The following is a 21623-nucleotide window of genomic DNA, read 5'->3' as shown; positions in this document are numbered from 1 at the left end:
GCTGGTTGTTAATTGGTGATTTCTGAGGCTGCTAACTCTAAATGAACTTCTCCTCTGCAGCAGAGGTATGTTTTGGTCTTAATGTCCTGGGATGGTCTTCATGAGAGATTTTATCATCATGGTGCTTGATGGGTTTTGCAAATGCACTAGACAATAATGTTCTTGCAAGAATTATTCTAAAATGTTGTTGTTGTTACATAATTATCTACTTCCATATGTGTCATTACATGTCATAAAATCATGAGAGTTGTTGTAGAATGTAGAAAATAAATTACTAAACAAAAACAAAGAAATTTGCAAGTGATCCCAAACTTTTGAACGGTAGTGTGTGTAGAGAGAGAGAAAGATGTTGTTTGTGTATAAGAGAAAGAGTGATGGTGTGTATGTGTAAGGGATGGAGAGATGGTTAATGTATGTGTGAGAGAGTGTGTGTGTGTGTGTGAGGATGGGGAGATGGTCAGTGTGTGTGTGTGTGAGGGATGGAAAGATGGTTAGTGTATGTGAGAGAGTGTGAGGGATGGAAAGATGGTGAGTTGTGCTTGACGCTGATTGGTCCATCCGCGCGTTCACGTGCACGGTCTAACTTCAGTTTCGCCGAGTTTACATCCGGGTTCTTTTCCCTAGGCAATGGGGCCGCAGTACTCCCGTTCCTTAGGCAAAGTGAAATAAATTCGCCGCACCAGCACATAAAGTAGTCCTCTTCTTTAAACTCATCTTTTCTTTCCAACGCGGCCAGTTTATTGCCGCAGACTGTACCGGTATCAGTCTGTTTTCCGTGTTAGCCCTGAGGTGGAAGGAACATTCTGTGTAACGAGTGTTTTATCCCTGTTCTCTCTCCCTGTCCCAGTCTCTCTCTCTCTCTCTCTCTCTCTCTCTGGCTTCCTGCGCGGAGGGATACGCGGTGCTGTGCTCAGGCCCGGCTGAATGAGATTGAAGAAGAGTTCTTGTTTTGTATGGCAGTTTCTCTGCTTTTCATACAGCTTTTTTTTGGGAAAAAAGGAATTGAAGTCGTTTGATAAGGAATGCTTTATCACGCGATATGAAGACTGCGGCGTATCGGAGGGAATAAAGTCACACACGGGACGGGATCCGGAGCGGAATATCGGGGCTGAGCGGAGATCTATTTATTTAAATCATTAGCGTGTGTGTGTGTGTGTGTGTGTGAGAGAGAGGAGAGAGCGAGGGCTGCCTGCCTGCCTGCTGGCGGAGTGAGGACCAGGGTGAGTGTGTGTGTGTCCACATTCCTGCCTTACAACCGCAACTTTCAATACAATGTCAATAACAGATTTCTGATTATTTTAGGAGTTGGCCGAGAGTGAAAAGAAAGAGAGAGAGAGTGTGTGATGGAGAGAGGAAGGGAGGGAGGGAGGGGGTGATATCTCGAGCGTACTTTGCGTTCATTAGCGATGGAAAGCCGTTATAAACGCTTATACACACATTTAGCATCCGGCTACATCATGCTAGTTGTATTAAACGGGCCTGTGTCCAAAGCAAGTTTCCACAAACGGGTTATAACACCGCAATAACACGCGAATGAGGCCTGAGTGAGCGGCGGTGGAGCAGCAGGAGGATGGAGGATGAGGAGAGCCGGAGGGAGCCGGCGGTGCTCGAGGCCTGCGCTGACCCACAGCAAGTGCACTCAGGCTGGACCGCAGCGTAGCGTAGAGTGTGGTCGGAGTTGCTCCGTGTTGCCAGATTGGCCACTTTCCCTCCCACACTCAGCGCACCTTTTGTACCTGGGAGTCACTTAATTGCGAGCGTGTAGTTTAGTGGAGTTACAGCTGAGAGTGGTGAACTGGGTGGAATTTGTGAATCTGGCAACCCGTTCACGGCCGTTGGAAGCTCAGTTTCTGCTTTCTGAGTTTCTCATGGTGTTATTAATAACATTTAATCTCGTTAAAGAATAGTGGGTAGCTCAGTGAGTAGCACTGTCGCCTCTCAGCTCTCCTCCAGGGGCCGGGTTTGAATCCCACATCGCGGCCTGTGTGCATGAAGTTTGGTGCTCAGTGGGTTTCCTCAGGGTACTTTGGTTTCATCCCACATTTGGATATTTCTATTTTTTCCTAAAGTGTGTGAATGTTGACTGGAGGTTCTACCACGGTTGTAAAATAGAAATACATTTTCCAAAAGAAAAACCTTCCCACCAGTGTTTGACTGATGGTAGGTAGTAAGTTAGTAACCCAGTGTAAAGATCTATCCAATGATGAAAACTGTTGTAAGTCACTCAGGATAAGAGTGTCTGCCAAATCCCTAAATGTAAATAAATACAACGGTCATCAACATTGGCCTCCATGGTCCTTAGTTTGACTACAGAGGTTTATGGATGGATGGATGGATGGATTTTCATTGAAATGCATTTATTTTGTTTTTATTTAGTCCACATTTCTCTACATAATACTAATTCCCATACAGCATGTTTCTGTACAAAGGTAAGTTAATTAATAATGATTAGAGCCTGGATTAGAGATGTGTAAGTATGACGTGGTATTGATGTAGCTGTTGTGAATTTGATGACGACATGTTGTAAGACTTCAGGTTTATTTTTACTCATTATTACTCACCGATGTGTATTTCGGGCATCAGTGGCTGGATGCAGTGCTGGTCCCAGGCCTGGATAAAATGTGAGGGCTGTGTCAGGAAGAAAGGGCATCCGGGGTAAAACCTGTGCCAAGTTGTGTGTGCGGGTTGAATGGTGCGCTGTGGCGAGCCCTCGATGGAAGCAACCAAAAGGTGTATCTACTCAGCCATGTGTATTTACAGTGCATGTCTTTTGGACAAGATTAAAAAAAGAAAATAATATCTACATAACACACAGGAGTTAATGTATGTTAAAAAGTGATGTCGGGGCAGTACTGTCAGGGTATGACCCCCTGTTAGAGTCTGATGTCTAACCTCTATCACTCAGAGCATGTATTCTTGACATTATAGCTGCCAGATTGCACGTTCAGTCTTTGGCCATTCTTCTTGATATATCTGCTGTAACTCACCCAGATGGACAGCTCTGTCTTTTTAAGTCTTTTAAAGCCCAGTCTGTTATTCAGTTGATATGAATCATCCAGTGAAACCAATCAACTTTTTTTTATCATTTGTTTTTCTTTTGATTTTGCCATATGTTTTAGATGGTTATTATGTATAATAGAACAAAGGACTTTTATTTGGCTTCCAGAAACAAGAGGGTTCTAACTTTTACACACAGTTGTATAACAGATAACACAAAAAAGTGGGCAGAACTATCATTATGTGACGCTTTACATGATTTGAATTTGTGACAAACAAACAACCTGTTCTGTTAAAAAGCCTAATGTCTAGTAGTTATTGTTATTAACTGCAGCCGTTGTGTGTGTGTGTGTGTGTGTAAGACATTGTGACATTAACACAAAAGCATACTGGTGTAATTTATCAAATTGATGCCATGTAGTCGGGTTTGAGGAGGGTTTAAGTCTTTCATGGTGGTTTTGTTTTAATAGCCATAATAGTGGAGAGTGTTAATCATATGGGAGTAACGGGGTGGACAAATTCCTTGCATAGCAAGTAAACACTCCAGTGTGCTGTCCAGAGCCATGGTTTGTTTTTCTCGAGCGCTGACTCGGCTAAAAGTGTTAGCTATCAGAATGTAATAAACAGCGTTAATACAGACTAACAGAACCAAATGCATGTGTTAATAAAGGCTAGACGAATAGGCTAATTTGATCTGTATTTAAAAAATTTAAAAAAGTGAAAAATTATATAAATAGTGTCCCCTTGAGATGTTAAGATGTTCCGGGTCATGGTCACAAACTTGGTGCTCACATTTCTAACCATCTACGATTTTTTCGCCGTAGTACATCTGAATGTCGAATATCCTCAAGAACTAGTGATGATGTTTATAGGCAGATTCAGTTGTGCTCAAGGTTACAGGAAGGTCAAATGTCTGGAATAGATTTTCTTTATAAGCTTTTTCCCTGCTTGAAGCTTAAATCGTTGTTAACAAGAAGGTCTGATCAGAACAGCGGTGCTGCTTGTATCGAGTTCTGCTTGTGAAATCTATAACCATGACTCTTTAGCTTACTGTGATGATCAGGTAAATAAACATCAGACATATCACTAAAGTTAGCTGGCTTGGATTATCAGTAACAAATGCCATTTTTCAGCATCCAGTCTCGCTTCAAACAATAATCATTTAAAATGAAAATCATTCGTATTTCCTTATGAGTATTTCTTTATTGATACTAAAATATGTGTAAGCTTCTAGAACCATATGACCAGTAAAAATTGTTGCTTAAATTAGTTTTTAGTAAAAAGCAAAAATCTGTACTGTCCGGATATTGCAATATTCATGTTGCAATATCTTAACAATTTTGGAATAATATACTTTTTCAGGTTTATGTCTTTTCAATTGGCCAAGTTTCATTTGAATGACAATTAAGATCAGTGAAAGATTAAAATTTCAAACGGGCAGGAAATTGTATTGATCAACCGTGTTTCTTTTTATCTGATAAAATGTGTATAATTGTGTATGCATATTTACAAAAACCGAAGCATGGATCAGGAGATTAGAAGCATTGTGTGTTATGATTATTATTATTATTATTCTGTACTTTCATAAGTATTATGAAAAAATTGTGTTATAGGATCTTGTCTAAAAATGAACTTTTTTTAGCTAGTTAAGACAATTTTTAGCGCAGATACTACGTTTTGGTCGATTTTACTATTTGATTATTTATTTGAGAAGGATTCCTAATAGTTATACAGTCGATATCACACAACACTTTAAACCTTGTAAAATAAACCAAAATTACTTGTACAGATAAATGTTTAATATAGTTTTTTTATGTGCTACAGTATATAAATAGACTTATTCTAAAATTATTTGAAAATTCTAAAACTTCAGATTCCTTACAATTACTGTATTTCTTTAGTAATGGTGTTGGTAAGCAAATGGTGTTTATTTATTCTAAATCGCATGGCTTTTCTGATGTAGGGTCTACACCGAAATCAATGTCAGACTCCAAATCCCAGGCAAACATGGATCAGAATGGATCGCATTGACCTGATTACTGATTGTGTGCACCTGTCACCCATTTCACTCACTTCCACTGTCACAGTGTGGAAGGACTTTCACACTGCACACTCATGGTCAAGTATACACTCTGTATTTGGTTACCAAGTCGAGATAATCACGCATATTGAGCGTGTTTCTGGTTTTCACATAGTCTGTAGTTTGCTGGTCACCTGACTGTTGCCTGAATACCACTTGTCTAATTTTGTCTAATGGGTTTGTTTTGATCTCAAAGATTAATAAAGGCCTAGTACACACGTGCACATTTATTTTTAAAAACATGTTTTTCCCCCCTTTGACTGCGACAGGCAGTGATATAACCCGAATTATACAACAGGTAGTTTTGACTAAGGAGTGCGATTGGAGGAGAGGCATTTCAGAAGTGGTGATAACAGATGTTATATATTATAATGGAGGTTATATCAACGGTCATTTAACTATATGTATCACTTAGTGTCACAGGTGTTCTTACAACCGATAATTACACTGTTAGTTGTAGCATGAGTGAAAGTAGGTCTGTAGGTCGGCAGTACTGAGGATAGAGCAGCTACCTGCCAAAACCCACATTCAACACCACTCACAGTAGCACTTTTGGCAAGATCTGATATCGTTATGTCATCTTAAACAACACGCTGTCTCGCTAAGTTCTAAGTTGTTCCCGAATCACTTCAGACATTAGCTGATATTCTAAAATGTAATTAGTGGAAATATGAAGTAAATCTTGTAAGTTTCTCAGGACTCTCAAACACCTTGCCTGGCTGATTCTTAGGGTTGGGTATCATTTGGGTTTCTTTCGATACCAGTGCCAAATCGATACTTTTAAAATTGTACTGGTGCCAAAACGGTGCCTGGACCGATACTTTACAAAAGCCACAAAATGATGGTGGATGACTCAAGAATACATTTTTACTGAACAAAAAATTGAATGCTTAAAATTGAACAATATAAATAAGTACTGTTGTAGTACTACTACTACTCAAATTTAAATTCAAATTTTATTTGTCACATACACAGTCACACACAGTACGATATGCAGTAAAATGCTTGTACGACCGCCGGTGGCCTTAAAAAGAAAATAAAAACTATATATAAGGAATAAATATTAATAAAAAGAAATGAAATACAAAAGAAAATAAATGTAACTAGTAAAATAAACAAACTGTACAAATAAGGGCATAATAAAAATATTACAAAATATAGAAATATAGGAATATGGGGGGGGAATATATATATATATATATATATATATATATATATATATATATAAAACATCTTAAAATGTATTTATATAAAGTGGCATTAAAATTTTTTTAAATGGCAAAGTTTCGTGCAAAATGGCAGATATATATAAACATGTAATGTATAAAGTGACATGTGCAATGGTTTCAGATATGTAAATATGTATTGCATAAATGTGTCCATGATTGTCCAGTCAATGTCAATGTTTAAAAGATATTACTCCTGTGTGGTGTGATTGAGAGACCTTATCGCCTGCGGGAAGAAGCTTCTCCTCAGTCTTTCTGTGTTGGCCTTCAGGGAGCGGAAAACTCCAGACCGCAACAGAGAAAACAGCTGGAAAGCTATAATTATAAACAGAATCCATGTTACATTAGTATTTTACAAATCGTTTGACCATTTGTTAGCATGAATGCAAGATTCATTACATTAGCCTACTACTAACCTGTGGAAAGGCTGCCGCCGTCATCATAATCGGTGGACTCTTTTTTTGCTACAGTTGGTATGACTGCGGACCGCAAGCTGTCAAACACGGTGCATCTTAAATGTTTCATTAGATTTGACGTGTTTCCTCCTTTACACGCAACTGCTATAAAACATTTGCTGCACATTGTGATGTTCGAATCCTTTCTTGTGAAATATAGCCACACTTTCGCCCGTTTAGTTTTAAGCATTTTAACGGAAGTTGTTTAATTTAGTAAGCTAAGATAGCTGTAGACCTCCCGCTGCCGTCAGAGCGAGTGTAACGTTAGTTGCTGCATTCACGCACATCTCGGATGGTCTCATTTCCTAATGATTCGTGCTTTAAATTTTTTTTTTCTGATTTAATAAACTTTCAATCTACAAAAAATAAAATGGACAGTAACATTACTGCAACAATGTTTTGGATTTGTATTATCAAAGCTTTCCGAAGTTCTCAAAATTTTTCTAATTAAGAAAATAATTTATTTTTCCAATCATTTCTGACACCCGATGAATGCAGTATTTAAATTTTACTAGCAATCATGTGTGTTGATGAATGTGATGCTTATTACAACTGTGTCATCATAACCCTAGAGAGCAAATATTTTAATCGACAGTTCAGGCATTTAAGTGGCACTGAAATGAGGCACCGAAATTCGCGTACATACCGGTTATATATACCGGTTAAAACGGTTATTTTCGGTACCCAACCCTACTTATTCTCCTGATCTTTGGTCTACATACAGTAGTTCCCTTTAGTAAGAATTTAAAGCTACTATGCATAAACTGTTAATAATAAATGTCATTTGTTGAACTGTTGTATAAAAGCAGTATCATACTTGAGCTTGTTCTGTTGTGCTGAATATCAGCACGGCTCTGATATCGTCAGATTGCAACCTTGTGCCTGTGGCTGATATTCAGCATGACCTTGAGTGTGACATATAAAAAATATAATATATATATATATTTAAATATAAAGCCATGTTGACCAATCATGAGCCTGAATCCACTATTTAAAAAAAATAATATCTTCACTCTGTTAGGGAGTTTTTTTCCCGAAAAGTCAGTTTTGAGTAAAACAATTTTGAGGCCACGTGTAGATGAAGTGCCTAAACACTTAGAAAACTTTAAAAAAAATACCCGTTTGCATGGAAACAGGCCTCAACTTGGTATTAATAAGGTATGAGTTTTTTTTTTAAGTAAAAGTGTCATTACTGAAAATGTAAAAATAGTTCTTATTCAAATATCTGCTCGGGTAAATGTGAGAAAGTAGCTATTTCTAACATACTAAGATAGTAAATATATAAATAGACACATTTGATGTCAACTCCTTTCACATATTACACAAGTCCTTTTCTTTAAGTCATTCCCCTGCTTGTCCCTAGCCTCATGCACGTCGCTGTCCTCATGAAACTGAATAGTCTTCCTCGTGGTTTGTCGTAAAGCCAAATTCTGTGGTGTTTGAGTATAAGCACTTTTGTATAACGTAGTAGTAGATGAAAATGGAGCATTCGTAACAGCCGTACTCTCCTAAAATGCATGTATTAGAATCTGGCTAGCTGATGGATGTTGTCTATTGTGCTAGCATGAGAGACATGTGACGGCTTTGTTCCGCACTTTTGCTCGAGTTTGTCCAAGTTTTCACTAAAATGATCATCCGTCATATTCGCACGCTAAATAATCCACCTGGTAAAATAATTTTCCTGTTAGGCAGATCACACCTCGTCTGATGTGTGTAGTCCCGCAGCATAAAGGATTATTTCCTTTTTTTTCTTATAACTGTTCTGCAAGTAAATCTGAATAAAACCGGCAATCACTCAGATACGACATCTGCGTGTCCCAGGAAGGGGATTTGTTCATTAACATTAGGTTAGTCTGCCTAAGTGGCAGGTTGTCTTTCTGAGCCAGGCTGATGTTTGTGATGTGTGAAGAAATGTCAGCAAAACAAAACGTTACTCTACATTTAATCTTCAGACTGTTTGCTGTTGGTGATTAACCTGTAAGAGTGTAAAGTGGGAAATAAGAAAAGAACCAATAGCTGGTGTTAATCATTAATACTGATCTGGAGTTATGAGAGTTGTGACCACAGTCATTTTATTCTTAGGATTTAAAAACAGTTGACTAGTTGTAATATTTTATAATATTTGAGAGAGAAAGAGGATCAGTCATGATAGTGACTAAAAATGTTTAAATATATGTGTCTGTAAGTATAATAATTTTTTTTAGATATTCCAATTTGATTTTACTTTTTTTTTTTTTACAATTTTATTAAAATTCTAAGACCTTGAACATTTATCAAAAGTTGCATCAGAAGTCGAAAGTTATATACCTTAGCTTTATTCAACACCTTAACAACGAAGTGGTTAATTAAATGCATCCCGTTTTCATAAAATTAGTTTTACATTTATAAACCAAGCACAGCATATAAAAATACAAACTATATAAATAAAATAGCGACATTTTTACTGAGCAGCACGTAACTCTGTCATGACATCCTCTATTAGCCAAAGTTTTAAAACTCAACTTGACAATGAGCGCTTCTCAAGCAGGGTCAAACTTTGAGCTCACAGTGTTTTGAGACTGGTGTAAGTGTGTGTCATGTGTGGGGATTTGAGACTAATTCAGAGTTTCGCAGGGTTTGGTGGACTTTTGATAATGTGACGCCATAAAACTTCAATTTAATTTCAATTCACTTTTGTTTATATAGCGCTTTTAACATTGTTTTTTTGTCGCAAATCAGCTTTACAGAATAAAAAAAAAATTGGAAATGAGTTTGAAAAGTGTGAGAAAATTAAAATGATCAGATCGTCCCTGATAACCAAACCGAGGGGGCGGTGCTGAGGAAAAACTCCCTGAGTTGGGAGTAGGCAGAAACCTTGAGAGGAACCAAACTTAACAGGGAACCCATCCTCATTTGAGTGATTATTTGAACGGATAGCAGGGATTGATCTACAGTAAAGTCACACTGAGTGTTGGGAGAATGTAAGTTCATTATAACATAAGATGTGTTTAAGTTGAAATGGTGTCCATTTTTCCTTATTGGAGGATCAGGTACAAAACAGTTTGTGGGAATCTTTTGTTTCTGTTGTACCATTCAGAAGCTCGTGCACTCGGTTCACAATCGGACGTATCCCAGGCTGATCGTCAGTTCACCCGTCATGGCTGATTGAGCTGAAAACCAGCCAATCCTGTTCAATGGCTGTTCGACCAGTGCATCTCTATTATAAATTTTTTCCTTATTACTAGATTATATACCATTATTGAGAATGCAAAAATTTGGCTTTGACTTTTAGTGTATTTTAATAAATTATGATTATTTACCAGCTGTTGTCTCAAGTCTAGTCAAATTTGAAGGAATGCTTTACAGGAATTCATAGGGGAGGAAAGCATGAGAATCATATAATTTGGCATTTAAGATGGATAAGGCCTTTTAAATACCATATCGGCATTATTGCACTCTCACTCTGCTTCTCTCCCAGTTGTGGATCGCCCATAGGGGCAGGTGTGTTTCAACAAACACTTTTAACAAACATAAAGCCCTTTTTCACAACTCCATACATTACACATTCCATTAAAATACGAATTACATCGAATACATTTCTGCAACTACTTAATGTTTTAAGATACATTGCAAGGTATTATAAAGGAATAACAGTGACACCAATGGTGACGGTGACTCATCACCCGGAGCAAAAATAGTCCTAAATTAAATTAAACTTAATATTTAGTTTCATATTCTTTGCCTGCTTTTCTGTATTGAACTGGTGATCCAGTGACATCACCAAACTGCTGAATTCTCCCTTTAATACGACCTCCCAGCTGCTTCTCGCAGCTTCTTTAAGATGTTGTTTGTTTACTCCCATCAGTCTTTTCATCATTAGGTGAAATGCGTGACTCAGTTGGATTTGTCGTGTTGCAGTGCCTTTGGGGTCTTGCTGCAGGATTCCTCCCATGTTGTTGCTTGATAACGATTATCCCACCATCATTATTCATTCACTAATCATTATTCCATCATCAGTAATGATTAGTGAGCCTGTTCCAGAAGCAGCCATGCAAGCCCAAGCCATGACTGAGTGATGAGCCTGTATGTGTTGGATCATGAGCAGATCTACTCATTTTCCACTTTTTGGCTTAATCGTCATTTTACTTAAAGGTTCATTTTGGTCGAATTACTTGTATACTTATTAATCCTTTCTCAGCTTCCGAATGGCTTGCTTTTCTTCTCCCATAGACAGCTCTCAAGATCTTTTTGGAACAGATCTAGATGTTAATATCAGGAAACGAAAGCTGCAACCCAGATATCGCAAATATAACAGAATCACGCGTGTTGTCCCAGTACTTTCGGCGAGACTGTAACTTGCTTGATGTTGCATCATTTTTGAACAAGGTCGTGATGCTTCGTTTCAAAACGTTTTCGCTCGCTCATGGTTCAACAATGTTTTCATTCCTCACGTTTATTAAATGTCTGTCCAGCTTTGTAATAACTAGTTTTTACTTTATCTCATTATCAGCCGGATGAAATTATCAGCGAACCTGAAAAAACTTGAGCAGAGACAGCGAAGCGAGCACGGTCTCGTGGTGTTGATGAGTCAGAACCTGCCCGTGCTTATTTTTAACACTTAGTCAACAAAGAAAGGGAATGACCAATGTGCTAGTTGGAAACCGCTTATATTCGTCTCTCACCAGCCTGCCTCTGGGACTAGGGAGTTAAATTTCACATTGGATTAGAAAAATGATTCTAATTCTTATATCAGAGACACTGCACTGAGAAGGAAAAGTCCACTCTGAAAGGTGGAAACCCTAAAATCTATGTAGATTATATGATTAGTGCTGCTAACTTTTTGAATGGTGCTGTTTACAGTGAAGTTTGATAAGACAAAAACTTTTCAACCATCTCATAACATATGGCATAACAGTCAGATTTTGCTGTTAGTTCCTTAAAACAAGTGCAACAAGAGCAAGCTTCTGTACTCATTGACTATTTTAACGAAAGTTATATTAATGAGAAATCTGACGCAGACTCTGGCGAGATGGCAAACATCCAATTCCAAGCACCAAAAACGCAAAACAGCTACACTTCAGCTGAGTTACAGCTTGACTACTTAGCCATCTACGGAGCACTATAAGTATAAAACGACAGTCTCCGACTTACAAACGTAACAAATACATATTTCCGCAGATACGAATGGACCGCAGTTCTATGAACATTCATAGATGCGAACAAATCGCAGAAGTAGATTCTGTGTATTGAACAAAAATAGACACTGCAGTACACCAGATACCAATATTTACATTTATATACAATATTTTCAGCGTGCAAGTAAATGTATAAAATGTCTAAAGTCTGGTATATTGTATGTGTGTGCATGTGTGGGTGTGGGAGAAATGAGTCGGTCTCACCCGGGGAAGGGGACAGATTTAGTCAAGTGGATTGGCATGCTTTACGTTGTATATTCGCGTCTTATATTCGCGTAAAAGACTCACTTTGTTGAACTTAAGAACAAATCCGACTTACAAATATGTTCCATTTCGGTACAGAGTGTGTAGATGAGCAGGTGAGAGAGCTAGGCAGATTAAAGTGTCCAGGGTTTGATTCTCACCTCGGGTCTGTGTGTGTGAAGTTTGTGTTTTTCTCCCTGTTCTTGGAGGGTTTCCTTATGGGTACTCCGGTTTCCTTCACCCATCCAACAACATGCATATTAGGCTAATAGATACAGTTTGAGCAGTATTCCAGAGGTACTGTATAGAATGCTATCTGCACAATCTAGCTCTGAGAAACAGACAGGCAAGTGCTTCAGGCTTGGCACAGAGGGTTTATCATAGTTTTTGTGACAGCTCAGGCGAGTGTGAAGGACATTGCATAATGTCAACCTTTCCACACGGCGTTTAAGAAAAAAAAAACTTTGCTTGCTCTTTATCACAAAACTACAAGAATAAACTTTGCTAAAGAACATGGAAAGAAGATGATGAATATTGGAAGCACTTTTTTCAGTCAGATTAGACCATAATATATTTGGTATGTCTCACATGGGAGACATGAACCTGGTCCACCACGGAGGTCCTGAAATTGAAGCATGGAGGTGGGAGTGTGATGGTATGGGGCTGGATGAGCAAAAGTGTGATGTAGAAATGACATTTATAGATGGCATCATGAACACCTGTGGACAGACCACTGTGTGATGAGATAGCTCCCAGTCTCCAGAAGAGAAATGATAATAATCGAAAGCACACTGCCAAAAAAACGTGTAAGAGTTTTAAAGTAGAAATACTGGCCAAATACATCATTTGATTTGAAACCGATAGGAAACTTTAAGGCTGTTTTAAAGAGGAATGTAGAGCGATGCAAACTCTCCAGCATAAAACAGCTGGAATATAAATATATTTTTATGAAGCATGCCAGAACATCTGTCCAGAAATTTGATCAGCACTGATATCCTTCTTATTGAGAACCACTGAGTCTTTTATCAGCAGAACAAAATTGAATACACTAAGTGGGTATTAAGAAAACTTGTTATAATTTGATGGTATTTGTGTATTTCTAGATTCTTATTTTTTGGTTTCGTCTAGTGGCAGTGTGTAAAGTTCAGTCAGCTGGCATGCATTTATGTTTTCGAATTTTTGCTACAGCGAGACGCCTAAAAGCTGTGTGTATATATATATATATATATACACACAAACATCGTCTGGTGGGTATTTTCAAATTAAATGCCAACATCTCTGGACATATTCCATTCTATAACCCTTATGTCTAGCCGATGTCGACCCCAAATATATAAACTTATATCGGCAACATGTAGCACGGAGTGTTTACTAACTGTCCAGAGACTTCTGCATTTAATCGAAAATGCCCACCAGACCATGTTTGGACAATGAATCAATGCCAAACCTATCCAAGTAAAAAAAATATATACCGACATCCAAAAATATCCTTCAGATTTCCTTTCCCTTTCAACACCCCCCATCCTCACGAATCATCCCTAACATGAGTCGCTCCCAATTCCTAACTCAGTGGCAACCAGACAGGAGCAAGGCTCGAACCCTTACCTACCAAACTGCAACCCAGAGTCCCAGTCACCTGAGACATCACTACCTGCATCACAGGGTCATATGTATGTCAGATTAAGCGCCATCAGGGGTAGCTCAGTGGTTAAGGCATCAGTCTATGATTTGGAGGGGACTAATTTCAAACCCCACCACCATCAGGTTGTCCCTGTTGGGCCCTTGAGCCAGGCCCTTGACCATCAACTGTTATAAACTTCATTATAGGATGTATAATGAGAAAAAAATGTAAGTTGGTTTGGATAAGTGTGTCTGACAGATGTAAGTGTTGTTGTTCGCACACTTGTGTGACCCATGTTCCAGGCCTTAATCTGGATTAATGAAAGAGTTAAAATAAGAACAGTTACAATGGTGCACTAACTTATGATTTATTTCCTAAAGTAATGTGCTTATTGTTTTTGTTTTTCCCCTCCCTCTCGCAGGCTGTCAGGAGGAAAATACAGACGGTGTGCCGTCTTGGCCTGACTGTACTGTTTACTGTTCCACCGTTCACTCTTATTGTTTCCCTGTTCATTCTTGAGTCCTTTCTGATGGCATTCAGTCAGACATTAAAGTTCCGTATGTCCATAAACACATTGCAAGGGGAAGTAGGAGCGACCGGTGTAAAGGCTGATCCGTGAGGGAGGTGTAGAGTGGATGGTGAAAAGGGGAAAAAATAGGTGGCTTTTTTTGGATGTCAGTGATTTTTATTTTATTTTTTGCTTGGATAGTGCTAGCTTTGATTCATTGTCCAGACATTGTCTGGTGGACATTTTGGATTAAATTCAGACATTGTCTCTGTGACATATTGCCAATTAACAAAAATGCCCTGTGCCACATTTTGCCAATCTAACTTTATAACTCGAGTCTACCACACAGGATGCTGTGTTGCGTGCTAATGTGGGAATAGTTTAGAGCATGCCATGTGTAGGATTATGGAGGAACGGCAAGAATTTATCGCTTCAAATGCAAAAAGATATGAATTAAAAATGATTATAAGAAATCAATTTAGGAGTCAGTGTGACGATGCAAGAACTGACACATAATAGATTTTTCCTCAATCTCTCTCTCTCTAAAAACATATAAATATATATAAACATATAAATATATAGTATATACTGTATGTGTGTGTGTGTATATATATATATATATATATATATATATATATATATATATATATATGTGTGTGTTTGTAGGTGTGGATTTTAAAAGTGCAGGCCTTAAATTGTATCTACGGAGTATAAACTCGTCTTATGAATCCAAACATTTATGCATTTTGCGGTTAAATGTCAGTTTTTGGCCGAGGGTCATGTGATTCTGCGTTGTCTAGAATTATTAAATAGCCATATTGTTTTTTTTTGTTTTTTTTTAAAGTGCTACTGTTGACTGCTTTTCAAAGTTGCGCTTTTGTTTAGTGTGTCTGTGTCTTCTGTGTCTTCTGTGTGTGTGTGTGTGTGTGTGTGTGAGTGACTCATTTCTGCCCTTCATCTTTCCAGGCTCCCCCACACTGCCAGTTGGATGGTGTTCAAGACAGCAGTCGCTGTGAAGGTATAACACAGACCGCACTCTGCCGTGATCCAGCGGTGCTTTCAATCTGTCATTTACAGGTTAAACATGTGCACGATCTAGTGTAGTGTTCATGTGGACCACTGGTCCATGGAACGAGGTGATATTTAATGCATCAGTACACAGTATCTTCCTCAAAAATTTTCCGTGCACACACACAAACACACACACACACACACACACACACACATTTGTTGTTGTGACATTTCAGGACATTAGATTTTACATTGTATAATGAAAGTATAATATGTAATATGATGTAATGGTGAGTTGCAGTGCTGTTATTTGTTTAAGTGCTCAAACTGTTTAAATCTGTTATTTGGTTTAAAACTGAAAAAGTGGGCCGCGTCTATCCTGGAAGGTTATGTATTTATTTTATTTACATTTTATTTACAAGTTCTAACGTGATGCTTGGAAAACAATTGAGAATTTACTTTGTTTGTTAAAAATGATAAATTATTCATTCAGACGCTGGTCTATCTATCCGTCTCACTTTCCGTCTGTATCATCAAGCAATAATATCTTCCCGAATTCTAGGGTTGATTAGGCGCCGTTTCATAACTATAGGCATGTAATAATGTTTAGTTATTGGATTAGATTGTATAATTATTATTTGTTACAATCAGAGAAGTTTCCCCAGCACCACATTTCCAGGCCTAAAACGGTTCATTATATAAACCCTAGGATAGTCTGAGAAGTGGCGGGAAAAAATAATAATTACTCTAATAATAATAATAATAATAACTTTTGTACTGTAGTTGTACAATATTTAAAAAATAAATAAAATTATTGCACCCTGCAGAGATATAGTGCCCAGTGCACAGCATGGAGATATCGAGCAAAGCCTTAACAAATTAAATCATATTTCTTTTGTTTTTAGAGAATTGTTAGTAGTAATATAATTATTATTATTATATTTTGGAGCTCAATAACACATTGTGTAGGTCTGAATAAAACTGAATAGAATGTCTGTCTTCATCATGTTAATATCTTTTTTCCTCCCACAAGTTTGCCAGGTTCTGTGAATATATTAGGGTTGAAAATCAACAGTCACCTCTCATTACGATTCTATAAGTATCACGATTTTATAAATATCCCAATCAGATATTTACATTTTCCCCAGTTTTGTTACAGTTTTTAAAAGAAAAAGATTGATTAACTAAATGTAGCTTGTTGCCTGTAACATTATATTTTTTTTTACTTAAAACCCAAACAAATTTTAAACAATACAAAATAAATGAAAATACAAGAGTTGAGAAACACGTATATCTGTCCTCTGCTATAATTATTATTTCTAAACAAACTTATCAAATACAGGTAGTCCCCGACTTACTAATGTTATGAATTTCAGCAGATACGAACAGACCAAGGATCTATGAACATTCGTAAATGCGAACAAATCGCAGAAGTAGCTCTTGTGTATTGTACAAAAAATAGACACCAGATACTAATATTTACACTTCTATACAATATTTTCACTGTGTAAGTAAATGTATAAAATGTCTAAAGTTCGAGACAAAATGTCGAACTCTAAGACAAAATGGTGTCCATTCAGGTGCGCGGTAAGCACTATGGTCCTCCCTCGGGCGTCTTCCCAAGCTCCCTTTATACGAGGTCATCTGATATTCACTGGGATTCCCTTCCTTAATTTCGTTTGTTTTACATTGTATATTTGTGTCAAAGACTCTCTTAGTGGGATTTACGAATTAATTCGACTTGTGAACGTACTCCCTAAACGGAACTCGTTAGTAAGTCAAGGACTCCTACCACACAGGAGTGTTCAGACTGCGCCACCTGTAGGATTATACAGAAACGGGGATGTTTTATCTCTTCCAATGCCCCCAAAGTTTAAAAACTCAACTATAAAAAAAAGTTTAATCACTCAGAAGTTTCTGCGTTTGGTAAAGAATCGGTTAGAGATCAGCTGTTTACCGGTCACGGCCAATCTGAAAACCAGTCAGTTCTGGTCACTGGCCGATCGACCTGTTCATGTCTATTATAAATGTTAAATTATGTTTTAAAAATCAATTTTGGAGTGATATGTGAATCACCACACCACAGAATAATGATTTATAACTGAATCGATTTTTACCCCCATCTCTAGTGTATAATATCTGCGTAGTGCACACCCTTTTAAAATCGTTTTGTTGAAGAGATTGGGGATCCTGAAACCTGGCAGCCCTACCTGTAATCTTCTGCTAGTGCTTTAAAGATTTATATCAAAGTAAAAACTCACACCGGCAAAACTTTTCTTGATTTTGTCCTGTGGGATTCCACAAACACACACACACACACACACCTATTTTTCCTGTCTAAGCTTTGTCTCAGTATTCATTTACGACACCTTATCTGTTCAATCCAAATAATGTATTCAGTTACATCCCTAATACATAATGAGAAAATTTTAACAGCTAATCCTAAATCTAAACTTTAACCACAAGGAAAAAAAGCACTCGGGTTCCTTTCTGTTTTCTTAGTCACATTATTTTTCTCCTGACGTTTCACAAAAATAAATCCAAGCACAATTAAGCATTATTATACGTCAGAAGTTATTTATATAATTCTCTAATCACAATTATTTCTCTCTCTCTCTCTCTCTCTCTCTCTCTCTCTCTCGCTCACTCTCTCACTCTATCTCACACTTTCTGTGTCTGCACCCCCAGGCTGAGGGAGGTGTGGAATTCGGGCAGAAGGGCTTGATGATGGAGCTACAGAGTCTACAGGAGGCTCTCAAAGTAGAGATACAGATTCATCAGGTAATAAACACCGGGAGTGTGAATCCCGTACACAGGAAATCCTGTGTAAATCCTGAAGTGGGGAAAATGTAATATAAATAATAAGCACAAAAGAAATAGCAAATATTATCTGAAGTGGGGAAAATAATGAATCGATATCTACAGTATTTCACTCAGATATTAATGCAGGGCTTCAGAGAGCGCCCGGTTCTCCACAAGATCTCACGGCTTGATTTGTGGCTTTCCGAACCTGAGAGTTTTCATGCAGCTGTACAGGATGATGACCTTTGTCTCTGTATTCATGAATAATGTCTAGCCATTGTTTGGGTTCAGAAGACTATTTGAGAGTCAGCACTCACCTGGACTTTAACGTCTATAACCGCAGTGACAGCATAATAGAAATGTTTCAATGAATTACTTACCATCTATGATTTATTTAAAATAGAATACAGCCTTTATAGCCCATCTGCTTTCCATACTGGCGAGGTAATGAAGCGAAAAGTAACGGGGCATTTAATACGAGGAACATTTTAAACGTTCTCAAATGTGCTGTTAGTATATTTAGCGTGTTGTGTCTCTTGTTAGCTCAAGTGATAACTGCCAGGTTGTAATCTTAAAAAGCGAAAGAACAAGAGCTTTGCATACAAGAGCGTTGCATAGAGTCACGTATTGATTTTTAGCAATATTGATTCATATGACTCGCTGTAATATTAATATTAATAATCAAAACACATTAATAAGAAATCCAGTGTATACTGTATAAGTCGCAGAGACAAAAAAAAAACAGTACATGATGCTGTTGTACAGAGACAAGAAGTGAAGAAGTGAGTAGTCTAACTGTAGTTAGAGTAACAGTTTACATATAAAGTATACATAAATATAAGTAGATAGAAAACTGAAAATTGACATACTACCTAACCCAAGTACAATAATTTACCCACAGTAATAGCGAACTAGTTGGTAGTCTTGGTACGCTACAAGCCAGCTTCAAATTTCAGCAATTCTTTTGTAGAAATATGACCATATCTGCTTAATCTGGGTATAACACAAGGCCTCTCCTGACCTCCCACGCTGCCAGCTGATGTCCATGAGCTGTTAAAAACGCTGCATCCCTCTACTTTTAACTCCAACCCGTGTGTCCTCACATGTTTCATGAGGTTTGACCTGTTTCCCTTCACATGCACATCAGGTCTTAGTGCAAAATACTGTTGCATTGGGGCCTCTGAGTGGCGCAGGGCTAAAGTGCTTGCCCTATTATCCCGAGATCACCAGTTCGGTTCCCGGGTGATGCTGTAACCTCTGGCAGCCGGAGGTCTCCAGAGAGAGCTGATTGGCCGAGCTCTCTCAGAGGGGAGGGATGAGAGGTACTTCACGCTCCCACATTAATCACGGCTTTACAGCCAATCAGGGGCGAGCAGTTCGAAAAGATGCAGTCGGCTGGTGTCACATGGTTCGGAGGAAACACGTGATAGTCTTCATCCCTCCCGACTGAGTGGTAGTAGTAGCCTTAATGTGGTGCCCCCTAGTGACGGGTTGGAATTGGACACGACTAAATTAGGGAGAAAATCTGAAAAAAAAAAAAAAAATATATATATATATATATATATATATATATATACTGTTGCGTTGTAGGATGCTACTGAAATTAGCCAGATAGCTGGTTATCTAATTTGGTGTCTTGCTAACATTTGTTGCGTACACGCACAAAAAAATTTATTGGCAGGTAGACATGTACACCTCGCTGTGTCTATAACCTAATCAATAACTTTCATGGCTAAGTCAAAAAACAATTACCAGTAAGAATTTAAAACTCCGTTCACCCCGTTTAATCACACTACCTGTCAGTCGCCAGCTCCGCCAGTTGCCATTAGTTAGGTCCACCAGTCACGAGAGGATGTGTGAAAATGTCGGGTTAAATACACAAGTGAGGCATGTTCTAGAATAACCAGAGATTACCCGATGCAGTATTGTCACGATGCCAATTTGATCGGTATTGCAATGCTATGAGTTTCATGATTTTATAAATATCCAAATTCAGTTTCTATTTATTTATTTACTTTACAATTCCAAACCAAATAATCCGCTCCGGCCACACTGGATGGTGGACTGCCTGCCAATTTGTGAACAGATTAAAGAGCGCTACCTGTAGGATTATAGAGGAACAGCAACATTTTACTGTACTGTACCACCTCATGCAAACATGTATAAAGTAAAAATGTATTTTAAAAAGTTTTGAAGTCACTGTGGGGATACGTGAATTATCACACAAAAGAATCACAATACAACCAAAGAGCCCCATTTATTGCAACTGCCGCTAGTAAAGTTGTAAAAAAAGGACGTTTTCACAGACTTTCGTAAAATCAAGTGAAATATGAGCCATGCAGGGTGTACAATATTATATATTGTTGTTTTATGTGGTTGAATTTAATTTAATATAAATTTTTGCTTGAGCATTGTTTGCATACATCCTCACGCAATAAAACATACAGTTTTTTTTTTCTTTCCTTTCCCGTGTCTGTTACTGTTGTATCTGAGGACATAAACATAATTATCTTGGCATTTTATGTTGATCAGATCTGCCAAATGTCTCCACAATGCCAGTAGATGTCATGTGCTCCTGTAACCGTGTACTCCCACATGGAGCGCCGGTGTGAGGAGGTTAGAGTTGTGTTCCTTCTTTTGCAGTTCCGCTATCTGCCCCTAAGAGGCGCTGTGTGAGCAGCCTGAATTACACTCTGCTTGACTAACCAAGTATATAAACAGCTCTGAATAATCTGTGTCCTGACTATTCTCTCTCTTTATTCTTCTCTCTCTCTCTTTCTCTTTCTCTCTCTCTCTCTATGCTACACACACACACACGTGCACTTATTCTTTGTCTCAATGTTTTTCTCTTTGCAGAAGCTAGTTGCACAGATGAAGCAAGATCCACAGGTGAGAGGTTCATTCGGCTGTATTAATAAACACGTCAGGTCACTCAGATATGATTTCCTGAAAGGGATTGTGTGTGTGTGTGTGTGTGTGTGTGTGTGTTTCTTTTGTGTGTAGAATGCTGAGCTGAAGCTACAGCTGCATGACCTTCAGGCCAAGATCACGGTGCTGAGCGAGCGACAGGTAAGAGACGAGCGCCATCTGAGAATGTGAACCAGACAGCTGTGTCTGTAAGGGAGAGACAGAGGAGTCTGGAATGAGAAAGAACAACATGGGCTGATTAGTGAGGAGGTTTAGTTCACTAGCAATCTGTCTAATTTCAGCGAAAGCAAAGAACTCGGTTTAAAAGTTCATGTAGTAGTCACTACCACAATCTTTATAAACTGTTATTTACTTTTTATTAGTTAACAAAGTAAAAAGCTATTAAAGCAATGCCAAGAGGAATTATATATTAAGGCTATGTGAGGTTTAATGTCAAAATATTTGATATTTTACTTCATTTACATGTCTTTTCTAAATGTTTAGATTGTTTTTCAATACAAAAATATAATTATAGTGTTGGAAATGGTTAATATTTGTAATATTTTTGGGTAGCTGGAACAAATTATCTGCATTTACAT

At 37.9% G+C, this 21623-nt stretch overlaps 1 protein-coding gene across 1 annotated transcript in view; it reads left to right on the top strand.

The window, feature by feature from the left end:
• Positions 1–915: 915 nt before the first annotated feature.
• Positions 916–21623, top strand: part of phf21aa (PHD finger protein 21Aa) — a 49742-nt gene continuing 29034 nt past the window's right edge. The window contains exons 1-5 of the mRNA XM_053493130.1: positions 916–1220; positions 15271–15322; positions 18004–18096; positions 20974–21006; positions 21121–21186. Of these exons, the coding sequence (XP_053349105.1) occupies positions 15293–15322; positions 18004–18096; positions 20974–21006; positions 21121–21186 (222 nt within the window). The 5' untranslated portion in view covers positions 916–1220; positions 15271–15292. The remainder of the gene's footprint in view (positions 1221–15270; positions 15323–18003; positions 18097–20973; positions 21007–21120; positions 21187–21623) is intronic.

Source organism: Clarias gariepinus, chromosome 3, assembly GCF_024256425.1.
Source record: "Clarias gariepinus isolate MV-2021 ecotype Netherlands chromosome 3, CGAR_prim_01v2, whole genome shotgun sequence".
Taxonomy (NCBI): domain Eukaryota; kingdom Metazoa; phylum Chordata; class Actinopteri; order Siluriformes; family Clariidae; genus Clarias; species Clarias gariepinus.
This window is presented reverse-complemented; position numbering and strand designations above follow the sequence as displayed.